Raw genomic sequence first — 18,024 nt, forward strand, 5'->3', positions numbered from 1 at the left:
TAAAGCACAAAACACGGTCAAAATAGAGTGTGTCAATAATGCTAAAATCAAAACGCGTCAACTAAAAAAACGAAGGTAGTATCAAACTCCCAAATCTTGGCGATAAAAGTGACCCAAAAGCTAAAACCCTTTTAAATAATTTTGTAACACAAACATTATAATCTGGGGCTAAACTAAGCTCTTGTTTAAGACAACCTAATAGTTAGTAGTACAAAAACTGAGCAGACGTTGAAAAACTTGTGGGAACAAAATGAATAAATGAACACAGGCTGTGAAAGTGATGGACAGTATTCCAGCTAATAAGGGAGATACAGTAAAGTATCTTTGACAAATAAAATAATGATGAAATCATCTAAGAAAAACCCTAATATATACTAGTATATAAAACTCAGGCTTGCACGTCAAAGTAAAACTGATTACAAGCTTATCGTATAAGCTTCTTATTTGGTTGTGAGGCTTGTTTAAGAAGCTAAGGACATAGGCCCCGATCATATCCACTAACTGTCGGCTAAAAGCCTCTAATTTAATGTTTTAATATTACTCATACTAGGAATTTTGGAGAATATATATAGGAGGTGCCAATATGTGATCCTTTGCAACATCACTATGTATATTTTTTTCATCAACACGTGAAGTGTGGTGTTTTTAATTGATGAATCATTTAAGTGTGGTCCGATCTAGTATGATTTGATTGCATTTGATGAGGTCTTCTGGTTTGATTTTATGATTTGATTGAATTACTTTTTCTGTTGTAAAAATGTTTTAAATTAATCGGCACATTTGTGAATACAGAATTTTGACCATCAATACATATAGAAAAGATAATGAAATACTATCCCGTCAAAAAAAAGAGATAATGAAATACTACGTATATACTTACGTAACTTGTTTAACTATGTATATTGATTGAACTAAAATAAACTCTAGACATGGATAATAGGTACTCAGTAGCTAAGGGCTTACTCTCTTCAGCTTATTTTCAGTTCAGTTCAGCTCCAATAAGTTCAGTTCAGTTCAGTTCTGCTCCAATAAATTCAGTTTAGCTCATTTCAGTTCATCAGAACAGACTCTAAACTTAAGGATTCAATTCGAGTTCGTTCAAGTGGACCAATTCAAATTAAACAAAACTTGAATCGCCTTTTAACTAGGTTCTAATCAATCAAGCCGACTTTAAGTAGCTTATCTCACTTACAATTTTTTTTTATTAAAAAGAACGCAATACATATATATTTCATGTATAAATTAATTTCTGAAATGCTTAGTTGGAAATGTAGAGAATCTAAAGTTTGTCTCAATAAACAAAACCACAATTAATTTACATTATGAAAAAGAACATGACACATGAGATGAAGATCGAGGGGAATGAAGAGGGTACTTAGAAGAGAGGATTCCTTGCTTGGCAATTTGGCTTGACAAGTATACTTGAAGAAAAAGAATAATTTCTAATTTTAAAGAGCTTATATTTTTTAAAAAAAAATATATTAATAAACAATAAATTGAATTAAAAATACTTGTTGATGGTAGAATCATACCTTTAATTCTTATTTTAAAAAATGGTAGGTTGGATTTGTATAATAAATATAATATAATTTGGTAGGGTGTAGATAGATGTACATATACTGCCTACTACAATATATATGGTATTACTACAAGTACGTAACTTAACAAAAGCTTTAAGATCACTCTTAACATTATATTGACACTGCATCTAATAAGGAGGCTGCCCCTTCCTTCGATATCCCAGCCTAAAGGACTTGGTATGGTAAAATGTCCTAACTTGAGAATCATCTTGCTCATTCTCTACTCTATCATAACGCTAACACAAACCCTTTTTTTTTTTTTTTTTGATTATCTTTATATAGGTCTTTATCTTACTACCCATACATTAATTAAATTAATAAGACAGTCGCGATTTTTTCAACTACTATGCATTCAAGTAGATATGCTATATATAATGAACTCTCCTAAATAAATGAGTAGTCAATTAGCTATACGGTATTTCTAGGTGTATAATATACGAAATAAAAAAATAACACCAATGCATCTTAGACATACAATAAATTTGCTCAACTAAAAGGAAAAATAAGGTAAATTCAAAAAATGGTTATTATATATTTTAAGATGTGTGTTGTAATTCAAATATTATAATAACCTAATGAGTGACCATTGTTTAATGTGGTTCAAAACAAGCCAAGAATTTGTAAATTCCAATCCAACTCATAATACACTCTTGTATCAAAAGGTCTTGGTCAAGTCAAAACAAAAAATTAAACTAATGATAATGATGGATCGACCCATAAGTCGACCTAATCACTAAAATCAGTCTATGTATGAATGCATGTATAAATATTCCAAAATTACAACTAATATTTAACGGATGTAGTATATTTTTTGTGTGTGTAATAGCTTATAGTTTATGAAATAATATAATGTTTCTAGTTATTCCACTTTTTAATTGTTGCTGCAGCAAGAAAGAAGGGAATCATATAAGGCTGATGATGATCTAGTGTACTGTAAAGTACAACACTATATAATTTTCACCTCAACACCAACATCATCGCCAATTCATGAGATGAATCTTACGAATTAAAGAAAAGGATTGGAGTTTTTGAAAATATGGATATGGGAAGCAACTTTTCTTTAACCTTATTCGACTCAATTGACTACACTATACTCTATAGGGAGTAAACTAGTTAACTAGTCCGGCTTGAGCTAGGGTTGCTCGACTTAACTTTGCATCAATTCAAATTTAAGCCAAGTCAATCTTAAAGTATAATATTACCTTTCGTAATTTATAACTCATTAATCTTACTGTACATTTGAAGCATTAAAATTCTCACAAACTTTTCATTTCAATCATACTTTGATCTACTACTCATACAAAGTATCTTGATTTGAGCACACTTGAGTAGACCTAAGATAAAAATTTTAATACCACATCCCTTGAGCTCATCATAACATCCAAATCGACAATTCTCTCTAGCCGTAACACTATTGAAAGAGTCTAAGGACGTCATCTGACATATTCAAGACCTTAAATCAAATCTTATCAACACTATTATTAATGTCCTTAACGAGTACTTTCATTACTTATTTCTAAGAAATGTATCAAATGCTTAGACGTAAGTATGTAACCTTATACAAACTAAATCATTTTCTTTAATAAAAAATTAAAAAAAAAAACAAAAAAATCAAAGGAAAGGTGCACAATATGACGGTGTGTAACGATTATACCCTATCACTCTCTCTCACTTTCAACGACTTGACGTCCAAGCAACCTCTCTCTTATGTGTAGAAAATACTCTCTTTTTACGCTTTTCCCATCTCTCTTTCTCTCTCCTCAATCTCCTCCTTTCTCTCTCTACAATTTTACCTGCAAATCCCTCCATTTATACCCATTTCCCAATTACTTCAAACCCCACAAAATTATTATTATTATTATTATTTCTTCTTTTTTTTTTCTCATTTTTTGGGGTTTAATAAACTTCATTTTTCTGGGTAGATTTTCTTTTGCTGTATTTTTTTGGGTGATTGAAAGGTATGAAATGACATGGTGCAACATTAATAACCCTTCTACTAGTAGTAATATCAATATTAACACTAATAATGATGATATTAACATCAATAACTTCAATATAATTACTGAAAAATCATCTTCTAATGATGATATTAATAAACATGGTGGAATTTTAAATTCCAAAATTAACCCTCTTCATACTATCTCTTGCCCTTCTTGTGGTCATCACTTACCCCTTCAAGATAAGGTAATTTTTTCTATTTTACATATTTTTATTAAAAAATATTATTACTTTTTTGGCGTAGAGAGAGATGCAGAGGTAATGATGGAGACGTGATTTAATCTCAAGTCTCGGATTTTATTTTTAAAGTTCGGTTTAATTTTGTGTATGCAGGGAGCTGGGGGAATAAATGATTTACCAGGGTTACCTGCAGGGGTGAAGTTTGATCCAACTGATACAGAAATTTTAGAACATTTAGAAGCTAAAGTGAAGTCTGATTTGGGTAGGTTACATCCTCTCCTTGATGAATTCATACCTACTATCGACGGCGAAAACGGAATTTGTTACTCTCATCCTGAGAAATTACCAGGTTTGTAACTATTTTCAATTAATAAGTTTTGTTTTTACAAGTATTTCATTTGATTTGTGTGATTTGTGATGTGGTATGTTGATAAGTATTAGGTGACTCGTACTTCGTAGCTTTGTCCGCCCGATCGGGCGGACATTGCCCGGTCTGACCGGGCGGTGGGGGTTGGATACGTTGAAGCATTCGTATGGAGTTTTCTTCTCGCGCCCGATCGGGCAGACCTTGCCCGGTCTGACCGGGCGGAGAAGGAAAAATGCGGAGACGCGGATTTTACGATTTAAAGTTATCTTTTATGTTATCTTTTTGCCCAAGTATCTTTTATTTTAGGGATTAATATAAAAACCTCCCTAATATTAGTATAAGGGTTAAGAGAGAGAGAGTGAGAGCCGTTCTTGAGAAATACAAGAATCATCTTTGTAATCTTTGCAGTTTATAGTGAAATCATTCGATCTCGGTGCCCGTGGACGTAGCTATCACATCGATAGTGAACCACGTAAATTCTTGGTGTTGTTCTTATTGTTTGCATTGAATTTCTTTATTGTTTTCTTGTTTGTTTTCGACCTTTGCTTCCGCTGTCGCACAACAATTGGTATCAAGAGCTCAGGTTCAATCCTTGGAGAGTTTCTTGAAGATAACAATGGCAGGAGATTCAACAATAAGAATTGAGAAGTTTACCGGGAAAAATAGTTTCGGGCTATGGCAAATTAAGATGAAGGCTCTGTTAAAACAACAGCAGATATGGCGTCCGTTGGCTCCAAAGAGTACTACTTCGGAGTCAGAAGATGGACCGACTGACCCGCAGTTAGAAGTTATGGAAGAGAAGGCACACTCTACCATATTACTTAGTCTTGATGATCAAATCATCACGGAGGTGGCTGATCAGGAAACGGCGGCTGGATTGTGGCTGAAGCTGGAGTCATTGTATATGACTAAGTCGTTGACCAACAAATTATTACTGAAACAGCGGTTGTTTAGCCTCCGGATGCAGTCAGGTACTTCCTTACGGGAACATCTAGAAAAACTTAACTCTATTTTGCTTGATTTACGTAATTTAGATGTTAAAATTGATGATGAGGATGCTGCGTTGATTTTACTTGTATCTCTACCGTCTAGCTTTGAGAATTTTGTAGAGTCTTTTGTTGTTGGTAAGGATTCTATAACCTTAGAAGAAGTGAAGGCAGCACTTCATACTAGGGAACTCAGAATGAAAGCTACGAGTGATAATGGGGATAATGGTAGTGGGTTGTTTGTTAAGTCCGGAAAGTCTAAAAAGAATAAGGGGTTTAACAAGGGGAACAATGCTGGGTCGGGTGCTGGAAACGGCAAGGATGGATCTAGTAAAACTACTACTAAAACATGTTATTACTGTAAAGAACCGGGTCACTTTAGGAATAATTGTCCGGTGAGGAAAAACAAGTCCCAGGCTGCTGTAGTTGAAGAGAAACCGAATGAGAGCTATAATTCAGAGGAAGATTTAGCATTAGTCAGTTCTGCTAGGTCTGATGATTTATCTGATAACTGGGTTCTAGATTCGGGGTGTTCGTTCCATATGTGTCCACGTCGAGATTGGTTTGATACATATGAACCTCGCAATGGGGGTATGGTTATAGTCGGTAACAATGCTCCATGTAAGGTCACAGGTATTGGTTCCATGAGGTTGAGGACTGTTGATGGGCGGAGGTTAACTTTGACTAATGTACGGCATGTTCCTGCTTTAGGAAAGAATCTGATTTCATTGGGTACCCTGGATGACTTGGGGTACAATGGTGTGTTTTCAGATGGGGAGTTGTGTATTTTCAGAGGTTCTGAGTTGGTACTTAAGGGTATCAAAAGGAACACCCTCTATGTTTTTGAGGGTGTTACACTGCCTAGTTCTGCGGTTTGCGCATCTGTATCTCACCAGGAGATGACTAAGATTTGGCACATGAGGCTTGGTCATATGGGGGAGAAGGGGATGCAGCTATTGTCCAAGAGGGGTCTTCTATCCGGGGTCAAGGTTGCCAACCTTGAATTTTGTGAGCATTGTGTGTTTGGTAAGAAACACAGGTCAAAGTTCAGCAAGGGTGCTCACATTACTGATGCAGTGCTCGATTACATCCATTCAGATTGCTGGGGTCCATCTAGAGTTGAAGGTATGGGAGGTTACCACTATTTTGTGTCATTTGTTGATGACAAGTCCCGATACACATGGCTTAGGTTGCTTAAGTCAAAGGATGAGGCCTTCAAAGTTTTCAAGCAATGGAAAGCTTTGGTGGAAAATCGACAAGGAAGGAAGATCAAGAAGCTACGAACGGACAATGGGCTAGAGTTTTGCAAAGACGAGTTTAATCAGTTCTGTGCAGATGAGGGTATAGGTCGGCATCATACTGTCAGGAAGACACCACAGCAGAACGGTGTAGCAGAACGGGTTAATCAGACACTGCTAGAGAGAGTTCGATGCATGCTCTCTAATGCAGGGCTTGGGAGGAGGTACTGGAGTGAAGCTGTGTTAACAGCTTGTTATGTCATTAATAGGGGTCCTCATTCTGGAATTGATTCCAAAATTCCGTTTGAGATCTGGAGTGGTAAGTTGCCTAATTTTTCGAATTTGAAGATTTTTGGTTGTGTTGCTTATTATCATGTTATTGAGGGTAAGCTGGATCCACGAGCCAAGAAGGGGTGTTTTGTTGGGTACGGGGATGGTGTGAAGGGGTTTAGAATTTTTTCACCTTCGGAGGGTCGGGTCATTCTTAGTAGGGATGTTACTTTCGATGAAAACACCATGTATTCAATTAAAAATGCAGAGATTTCAGATTTGAGAAGGGAAGGAGACAATTTATTACAGACAGATGGGGTACTTGAGGTACATCAGTCTACCATTGCTGATTTACCTCGGGTACAATATATTGATGATGATGCTGATGTTCCAGTGCCGGGTACTCCTGAACCTGAGATTACTCCTACTCATTCTAACTCTGGGGATGAGGTGGAGCAATCTAATCAGGGGTCATCTAGTCAACCTGACACCATTCTTGAGATGCCTAAACGAGTTATCAAGAAGCCTGTTAGATTGATTGAAGAGATGGAGGGAAGAAATTGCTGTGTTGATGCGATGACAGGTTATGCATTGAGTGTAGCTGATGATGTAGAGTCATTTGAACCTGCCACATATAAACAAGCAATTAGTTGTAGTGAGTCTGCGCAATGGCTTGCCGCAATGGGTGAAGAGATGCAGTCTCTTTACAAGAACAGAGTGTGGGAACTGGTAAAGGTACCGGAAGGGAGGAAGCTTGTGGGTTGTAAATGGATTTACAAGAAGAAAGAAGGGTTGTCGGAAACTGAGCAAATACGTTTTAAGGCTAGGCTAGTTGCTAAGGGGTTCAGTCAGGTAGAAGGGGTTGATTTTGTTGAGATATTCTCACCTGTGGTTCGACATACTTCTATCCGTGTGTTATTGTCAATTGTAGCACATTTTGATCTTGAGCTGGAGCAGTTGGATGTTAAAACGGCTTTCCTTCATGGCGATTTGGAGGAGGAGATTCTGATGAAGCAGCCCGAAGGATTCGAAGTTCCTGGAAAGGAACACTATGCCTGCAGATTGCTAAAGTCATTGTATGGACTTAAGCAATCCCCCCGACAGTGGTACAAAAGGTTTGATTCTTTTATGGTTTCACAAGGTTTTGACAGGAATTCATATGATTGCTGTGTGTATCATAGTAAGCTGGATAATGGTTCCATGATTTATCTTTTGTTATATTTTGATGACATGTTGGTTGCCACAAAGAATAAATCTGATATTGCTAGATTAAAGGAGATGCTTAACTCGGAGTTTGACATGAAAGACTTGGGTGCAGCTAGGAAGATTTTGGGTATGGAGATCTACAGGGATCGGGCTAGAGGTAAGCTTTTCTTGACTCAGAAAAGCTACATTGAAAAGATTTTGTCTCGTTTTGGGATGGAAAAATCGAAGCCTATAAGTACGCCAACTACTGTTAGTTGTAAGTTGTCTTTGTCTATGTCACCTCAATCAGAGGAGGAGTTGTCTTATATGTCTAGAGTTCCATATGCAAACGCGGTTGGTTGTTTGATGTATGCTATGGTCTGTACTAGGCCGGATATTGCGCATGCTGTTAGTGTTGTAAGCAGGTTTATGGCTCGACCTGGGAGGGAACACTGGCAAGGGGTGAAAAGGATTTTTCGCTACCTGAGAGGGACAATGGTCTTGTGTACGGGAATGGTAGGGAATGCTTGGTCACTGGGTACAGTGATTCTGATTATGCAGCTGATGTGGATACCAGGAGGTCTGTGACTGGTTATGTGTTCACTTTGGGTGGTTCTGTGGTTAGTTGGAAGTCTACATTGCAGTCATCAGTTACGTTGTCAACTACTGAAGCTGAGTATATGGCTTTAACTTCTGCAGCTAAGGAGTCTATTTGGCTCAAAGGCCTAGTAGGTGAACTGGGTATTGCACAGGATTTTGCTACAGTGTATTGTGATAGTCTAAGTGCGATTTGCTTAGCTAAAGATCAAGTACACCATGATCGGACGAAGCACATTGATGTCAGGTATCATTTCTTGCGTACTGACAAGAGGATTAAGGTGAAGAAGATTGGGACTGCTGACAACCCGGCTGATTTCTTCACTAAGCCTGTTCCGTTTAGCAAGTTTAAACATTGCTTAGACTTGCTAAATATTGATTACTACGTGATGTAGTAGGCCCTGAGGGGCGAAGTTGGGGAGCTCCTGGTGTAGGTGTGTTGGCCTTAAGGTGGAGCTTGCCCGGGGCTTGTGATGCAGGTGGAGCATTATGAGTTGTTATACTTGGAGACGAGTATGTGATGGGTCTTGGTTGAAGACTTATCGGGATGTATGGCTTATGCATGAGTCTTGCATCGGGTTTGGCTTGAGATGTTTTTCCACTATGTCTTGATGGGGTCGTTTGCTGACTACGAGTTCTCGTCAAGGTGGAGATTGTTGATAAGTATTAGGTGACTCGTACTTCGTAGCTTTGTCCGCCCGATTGGGCGGACATTGCCCGGTCTGACCGGGCGGTGGGGGTTGGATACGTTGAAGCATTCGTATGGAGTTTTCTTCTCGCGCCCGATCGGGCAGACCTTGCCCGGTCTGACCGGGCGGAGAAGGAAAAATGCGGAGACGCGGATTTTACGATTTAAAGTTATCTTTTATGTTATCTTTTTGCCCAAGTATCTTTTATTTTAGGGATTAATATAAAAACCTCCCTAATATTAGTATAAGGGTTAAGAGAGAGAGAGTGAGAGCCGTTCTTGAGAAATACAAGAATCATCTTTGTAATCTTTGCAGTTTATAGTGAAATCATTCGATCTCGGTGCCCGTGGACGTAGCTATCACATCGATAGTGAACCACGTAAATTCTTGGTGTTGTTCTTATTGTTTGCATTGAATTTCTTTATTGTTTTCTTGTTTGTTTTCGACCTTTGCTTCCGCTGTCGCACAACATGGTACATAGAGAGCCAGGAGGGTTTGTGTTATGTTTGGGATTTATTAATCCGAGACTTTACCAACTAATCTAGCTAGCGGCGTAGTTGAGGACTCAAGGGTTAGCAATCTTAGCATCATGCATGCCTTTTGGATCCAAATTATATTTTGGGTGTAGATTAGTACGGAGTAGTATTTAATTTTATTTTAAAAGGAATTAAATTAATTAGTAGTGGCGTGCTAAGAATAAAAATGAATGTTGAATAAAAATTAATTACTTGTAATTAGTAATACTAGCGTGCTAAGAATATATTGATGTTGTTTTCAGTCGATTTATGACACATTTCCATTTAGGTTGCTTCCCTTGCAAGCATCTATTAGGACTTAAGAGTAGTTTTTTTAAATTAGTTTTTGTGGATTTTTGGTATTTTGTCAATTTTTGGAATTTTGTTGCAAATGGTACTAATTTTATGCATTTAATCTCCAACCAAAATCCTGAATCTCTGCTTCGTAATTTAGGGGAAATTGGGTCATTTTTGTTGATCGTATTTATAATTAGGAAAAAAAATTAAAATTCTTCAATTCATTCCCCCAAAAATTCGTATATCACATTTTTTTATTATGGATCGTTCAATGATAATAAGACTTTCTAAATCTAGTAAGTTTTTTAGTAAGTTAAGTTTTTGTAATTTAAGATATTTGAATGAACTTATTTGTGGCCGATTATATAGGGCATAGGGAGAATTATCTGCCTTATAGTTTGCTTGTAATGTTTGCAGGACAAATTTTGTATTGGCTATTAGAATTTCGAAGTACTGTAGGTTATTGAATGATGAGTTATGATGTTGATTCCTTACAATCTTAATGTGTACTGAATTATGTGATGTTCTCTCCTCTAATGTGTCCATTTGTTGCTACAGAGTGAGAAAATTTAATTACAACCTTAATGCATTAATTGCAATATTAAACACTTAAATATTAGAGTTTAGATTGATCTTTTGGATCAAACTATAACATGAAAGTATTAATCCCTTTTAATAACAAAAATGTTTCGTGTAATTATAGTGTAAATGGGGTGTAATTATTTGGATTGCTTGAATATGTAATGAGATATATGGCTAAACTCTTTGGACAATTCAAAGATATTACTTGTTTAAGTTGTTTTCACCTATTTTACCTTTTAATTTTGATGATTAGTGATTTTTTGAACACATGATTTGTACGAAGTACTACAATACTACTTTTGGTTATGTGGCTCTATGGTGGGTTCAATTACTTATCCAAAGTAGAAATAAAGATTCATATATTTGATACTAGATCTAAAGAGATAACTTGATATAGTTTAACTTTTTATGTTTCATATTCTTGCTTCTTCATGTTGCCTTCACAAGACACACTAATATTATGCTTATCTAGCACCTTCACATACATATACTTTCAATTTGAGTTGGAAGTTAAAAAGATGACACGGGAAAGAAGTAGATAATTAAGCAGGCGAGTGAATGAGGAGCTAAAGTGATATCCAGAATAAGTTGTCACATTGATAGCGTATTTTGAGCTAGCTTAGCGTAGTGAAAACTAAATTTGAATAGCGTATATGTCACGAGTAGCTAGCTTTCGAGTGGGATGAAGGTATTAATGTCTAGCTTGTTGATCAACTAAGCTTAATGACAAAAAAGGTTTGAATGTTGTCATGGCCTTACTTTAACATGTGCATCAATTACTAAACTCCATGTTAAGTAGTGTATCATAGGCATAGCTTTGCATCTTATGAAAGAAGATAATAAAGATTGAAAAAGTGAGATAAAATGGAAAGAGTTCACTGATTATTAGCAATGTTTAAGAAAAGAATCTTATTAATCTCCAGCTTGTAAAATCATGTATATTGCCTCTTTATGTACTTTTGTTTATGGTGATTATTGTAAGCTCTCCATATTCAACTTTCATAACTTCTAATAATTTTATCATATAGAACCGCGATTTTTTACAAGAATGTACGTCCAAGTTCTAGCTTTACCCAATCTTTATCATGAATTGCATTGGTAATCTATCATTAGTCATGTGTAATTAAGCTTTCAAACTAGTCTTTGACAAAATGTTTAATGGAAGCAACATAAATGTAGCCTTTGTAGTTTGTATGTAATACACTTCCTTTGTCTATCATCCTGAAGTAATTATCATTGTCACGTTTTCTATGACAGTAATGGTTTGCGACTGACTCCTAAATATTCTTATACCATGAGGGGTTAGTTAAAACAATGAAACAACAGAAGGAGTTATTGATTTCATTCAAGTATACTTTAACTTATGATGCTTACTTCTTATTTACTTACTGATAATCCTAATATATCCCTTTCATTTTCGTATATAATGAATGTGCTCTCTTTTAGTAAACTAGCAAGAATTGAGAAGTCTTGTTGTTCACTCTAAGTTAGGTGTGAGCAAAGATGGTGTGATGCGACACTTCTTTCACTGCCCTTCAAAGGCATACACAACAGGAACAAGAAAGCGAAGAAAGGTCCACACTGATGAAGACGGCGGAGAGACAAGATGGCATAAGACGGGCAAAACTCGACCCATACTCATCAATGGCGCGGTTAAAGGCTTCAAGAAGATTCTAGTATTGTACACAAACTACGGAAGACAAAGAAAGCCAGAGAAGACAAACTGGGTAATGCATCAATATCACATTGGCCAAAATGAAGAAGAAAGAGATGGCGAATTTGTCCTTTCAAAGGTGTTCTATCAAACACAACCTAGACAATGTGGTTCAACTATCAAAGAAGTACCTCAAGATGTTGAACATCCTGCATTGATCAAGGCCCCTCTCAATTATTACCACCCGAGTTACATTCCTTACGACCATCATCATCAACAACAACAACATAACGACGTTGGGGAACAAAGTAGAGATAGACCATCTCAGTTGATCCCTAACTTAATACTACAAGGTGACGGGTCATCTCTGTTTACAATAGCTACTACTCGAAAATCATGAGAAAAACTGGACTGAATGGTACATACTAAAATACAATATACCATTGATTTGAACTCGTGATGATAAGGACTTACTTGGTGGTTGTTGGAAGGTCAAATGATATAGTTTCAAGGTTAAGGGTAATGAAATTGACTTCATATGGTTGGATTTTGAAGGGTTTGGATGGCAATTTGGTAATTTTCCTTAGGAAATTTTGAGTTGCGGAAATGGCTATGCATGCAGGTGAAGTGAAGATCAGCTATTCAGCAATTATAATATACATGTACACTTTTATTTTGTAGGTTAAATTAGGAGGGGTAAAATGGGAACTAATTTGTTGATACTGTACAAAGATATACTTTTCATTGTACGGTTTTCTAGGGCAAAATTTACATTAATTACATACACATAACGAGAAAAGTTCTTAGGTAACTATTGTATTTTAATTTTTCCACAAAAATTTAATAACGTATGAAATTATGAGGGAATAATTGGATGATACTAATTCAAGTTATGATTTGCTATGACCACAATTGAAGGATACTACAAGAAAACAGATATTTTACAATTGGAAAAAAAAATTCATCGGAAAGGTTGGCAATTCCATCGGAAGTACTAATTTCCGATATAAATTAATTTCGTCGGAAACTTTGCAACGGATGTTCCATCGAAAATGGACATTTGTCGAAAAATTCAAAATTTTTGACAGAATTTGGAGTCTGTCGGAAAATTCTATCGGAAAAGAGATGTTTCTAGTAGTGGGACATTGATAGGAATAATAAGTTGGACAGTTAGACAACAAAACTATGTAGTATAAAACATTGTTATAGCTCCATTGTACGTACTTGTATAATCTAGGATAATTTTTCATTTCTTTTTTATCATTTATACATTATAATTCAAAACTTAAATTTATAGCTTAATTTAAGCTAAGAAGAATGCCTTTCAAAAAAAAAAAACTAAGAAGAAAATAAATTATTTAAAAATATCAAATTATTGAAAAAATACTCTCTTTTTCTACACTTAGATCTTTCAAATGATATTTATCTTACTTTATTTTTATCTCTTTTTGAACTCTGAACAACTTCTTAATTCTCTTTCTTCGTGCTACAATTAATCACAATATCAAAGAGTAGAGTGCGTGCAAAATTATATGACTAATTGATACTCCGTAGTATTGTTTACCATTAATAAAACTATTAAAGTAAACCGTCATAAGTATGCAATTCGACTAACATGAGCTCAATAATTGGATATGATGTGTACGATATGAGCAGTGGCGGACCCAGGAATTTCCGACTGGTGAGTCACAATCGATAATCAAATATGTAAAAAAAATTTTTTTACCAAACAACCAAATAATAGTACTAAAAAATACATCTAAATATTCAAACAGTACAAAATACAACCAAATGTTCATATAATACTACAAAAGATAATTAAATAGTAATGCAAACTTATTACAATAGTTCTCGACGAGTTTTCATGTTTTGATATCGATTTATGATATCTTCCATGCTAACATTCAAAAACAAATCATTCTCCAAATAAGTAATTAAACAATCATTCAACATTTGATTTAAAATAATCACTCAGGCACTCAGCAAGTCAGCACTTCAGCATTATCATTATTACCCCTAAAACAAAAACTTAGAATTCAAACAATATAGATTTAAAATAATAATAATCATAATTGTGAAAACTAAATAATAGCAGAGACAAAGAAAAGCTTAAGTTTGATAAAATCTGGAAAATTATAATCTTACTCGTCCCACTTCGCTAGAAGATCGTCCGTAAACTTATCGAGGTTAGTGTTATCCCATGGATTTGCATCCCGAAACTCAGTTAGAGGAGGAATAGAACAAAAAAGACGAACAAGGATAGAGTCATCCATTTTTCTTTAAAGTTTTTTCTCAATTTCTATTGCTTCTCTTCGATTAGGGTTTTCTGGAAAATTTGAGAGGAAAGAGGTTTGCAATTCAGTAATCTAAACTGCAATTTTATAACCTGCAAGTATTTGGAGTCGGTTTTGGTTTTAATCTTTTTTCTAATATCAGGCCTCCTGTTTTTCTTTCCTTTTTCTTTCGAGCAATAAAAATCTCAGCCCTTCACTACCCTTTTCCTGTTATTGTCCACCGTCCACGACTCCACGGAGACGGAGCAGGCGAAGAGAACGGTGCCTGGGTGGAGAACTGGAGATGAAGCGAAGAGGCGAAGAGAACTAGAGAAGAAGGCTAGGGTTTGAACTTTGAGGAACAGAGGAAGACAGTAACTCGGAAAGCTAAAGAAAGTTTTTTTTTTTTTTTTTTTTTTTAAATAATTTAAAATTTTTTTTGGGCCCTGGTGAGTCACTTGACCCACCAGGCACAAGCCCAGGTCCGCCACTGGATATGAGCTAGAGGGTCAAATAGGAGTTTAATGGTAGATCTTTCACCTTTTAATCATGATATAGATAGTTCGAATCTACTCTCTACAACTCTACATTTTAAATTTAATTGTAACAGTTTGGCCTTCTCTACTATTTATTAAGTCAATTTAGTTTGACTTTATTTGAACTAATGTACAAACAAATTTTAATCTTTTTTTTAACCTTCATATGTTTTTGAATAAAATAAAATATACAAAAGTATTCTAACTTTTTTTTTTTAGGTAATGAGAATTCTCTTACAACTAGGGAATGAAATTAAAAATCATACTAAGGGTTTGTTCTCTTCAGCTTAATTTCAGTTCAATTTAATTCAGCTCAGCTCAGCTCAGTTCAATTCAGTTCGATTCCTAATTTCCTTCTCTCATAATAAAGGAAATTTAGTTCAGTTTAGTACTTTAGTTCATCTCAACTCAATTCAGTAAAATAAGAACATGCCATATTTAAAGTAAGAATCAAACCACTCTAACAAAAATGAAAAGAAGACCTACAACCATTAAGGGTCTGTTTTCGTACGTTTATTTTCAGTTCAATTCAGCTCCTAATTTCTCTCTCTTATAAAATATGGAGTATTAATTTCAGTTTAATTCAGTTCAGTTCAGCTCTAATAAGTTCAGTTCAGTTCTGCTGAGTTCAGTCAATAAGAATAGGCTCTAAATCAACCTTAATTCTAAAAATCTCTTCAGCTCGTGCGGTCATACGTAGCATTTATTTAATATTTTGTCACTTCGTCGCTAACATATCGTTCTTATGGGCCCATTTTTTTCTTTCGAGTATTTAACATTTAGCTTTGCCTGGGCCCTGCCCTGCAGTGTGTGGTTCCTACAGGCGTAGGTACCTAGCTTGCATCATACATCTATTTCGCGGAAAGAACATATTGTACAAATGTAAAGAACCAACTGTTGTAATGAAAAGAACATACTATTAAAATATAATGAACATGTATCTAAATTGAAAAGAACATATTTGCACCAAAAAAAAGTAAAAAGAACATATGTTCATGTTCTTTGACTGCCTATATAATATACTTTTATTTATGATATAATGTTCATTGCTTATTGTGTATTGTTCTTTGAATTTTGTTTTAAAATTATGGTGGGTATATATAAATAATGTTCATTACACAATATTTTCATGTTCTTTATTAATATTACAGAAAAAAAAAATTAATGTTCTTTATAAAACAGCTATATGTTCTTTATAAAATAACTTTATGTTCTTTATAAAGTAGCTACATGTTTTTTCTGCTTTTCTTGTCTGTACCAAGCAAGGTACCTTAAAACTTTCACCTGCCCCGAGGAATATGTCTCTATGATATCTTAGAAGTAAGAACCAGGTGATCTCCCAAGGAATAACTAAAGTAATTCACTTAAGGGGTGTTTGGTTAACGGAATTTAGGTATGAAATATGTGTTTAGAATAATTAAAACTTTAAACTCCTATCTTGTGTTTGGCTTATGATTTTATGAATTTTAAACTCATATGATCATACATTCATACCTAATCTCTAGTGGCGAGATAGATTTAGCTCATATGTTTAGTATTAAGAATTTTAGATTCAAACCTCAAATTAAACATATGTTTGGTTTCAAGTACATAAACCAATCCCGAGTCTCAAGTTCCTCAATCATAAGCTTATCATTTTATAGTTGAGACCAAAAATTGATTTATACACTCTATCATGTACACCTTCAGTTCTACATGCAATCAAGTAAAACGACAACGTATAATGACTTTTTTTTATGTTATAATGCACCATCATTGTATAATAATCAGTGGCGAAGCTATATTAAGGGGCCTTGTGGCAGCGGCCCCACCATATTTTTTTAAATTTTTTTTATTAAGTTAAAGGTGTAAATTTATAGGTTAAATACAATTTATAATGCAATAAAATAATAAATAACATCAAAGTAGCTTTGTCGTAGTGCTAATGCATTGAATTTGTGTTAAAAGTTTTGAGTTCGACATCCACCACATATAATAATATGCCCTTTTTAAAAATATCCTACATCCACCACTGATAATAATATGTCTTTTAAAAAATGTTATGTGTTTCCAATGATGTTTATGCTCTTTATGCTATCATTCAATTTCGATAAACGTATATGTGCGTTTTTTTTTAATACAAAACCAAATAGTAGCTCTTAAAAAAGCATGCAAAAACGTGTCTTATATTTAAAAGAAAGTAGTGAAAGTATAAAGAAAAAAAATGAAAATTTTATGTCTTCTTTTTCATAATATACAACCTTCATTTTACTGAGACTTACATGGTTATTCTAGCTACACAAACTAAGTAAAAAAAATAAAAATAGAAACCATACATGCAAGTACTTGTACTCGGTATTAAGCAAAAGATTTATTAAATAAAATAGGGCTCTACAAAGTGGAATTGTGGATGATAAACATGAATAGAAACCTATCATAAAAGGAGTAAAATAAAAGTGAATAAAACTTTGAAAACGGATAAAACGAAAAGCGAATAAGACTTAGAAAAACAAAGGTAGCACCTCGTATTATACAATAATTAATAAGTCATACTTATATCCTTTAATTTTAAAATTAGCATATTCCATTCTTGTGCACCATTGTGCAGAGTTCTTTCTAGAAGAACCAATAAAACGAAAAGTAAACAAGACTTAGATTAACGAAGGTAATATTATACGAAATATAATAATTAATAAGTCGTACTTATATTCTTTCATTTTTAAATTAGTGCATACCATTCTTGTGCACCATTATGCAAAGATCTTCCTAATTTTGGCCCATGTCTATTCCTCAGTAATCTATATTCAATTTTGGTAGAATTTTGAGATTTTTTGACCCTCTTCTTCCCGCCTTCACCCTAGCACATAGGCCCACTTAGGCCCCGGTTTAATGTAAAACATTTTCAATGGAAAATTAATTTTCACGGAAAACATATTTTCAGGGAAAAACACAATTGCAAATTATTTTTCCTTTGTTTGGTTGCATATAAGAAAAATTCAAGAAAAATAAAAAATAAGAGTGAAAATGTAAAGATGAATGAGAAGGAAGTAAAAAAAGAGGTAAGGAGGAAAAAGGAAAATGTGGCTTCCCTTGTTTTG

At 34.6% G+C, this 18,024-nt stretch overlaps 1 protein-coding gene across 1 annotated transcript; it reads left to right on the forward strand.

Annotated features, from left to right (window-relative positions):
- The first annotated feature begins 2,916 nt into the window (after positions 1-2,916).
- LOC110693683 (NAC domain-containing protein 10-like) lies at positions 2,917-13,045 on the forward strand. The gene is made up of 3 exons (XM_021870844.1): positions 2,917-3,764; positions 3,912-4,107; positions 11,976-13,045. Exons 1-3 carry the CDS (start codon positions 3,288-3,290, stop codon positions 12,536-12,538), a joined length of 1,236 nt encoding a protein of 411 aa, XP_021726536.1. The 5' UTR covers positions 2,917-3,287; the 3' UTR covers positions 12,539-13,045.
- Positions 13,046-18,024: the final 4,979 nt, after the last annotated feature.

This window comes from Chenopodium quinoa, unplaced genomic scaffold (assembly GCF_001683475.1).
Source record: "Chenopodium quinoa cultivar QQ74 unplaced genomic scaffold, ASM168347v1, whole genome shotgun sequence".
Classification (NCBI taxonomy): domain Eukaryota; kingdom Viridiplantae; phylum Streptophyta; class Magnoliopsida; order Caryophyllales; family Amaranthaceae; genus Chenopodium; species Chenopodium quinoa.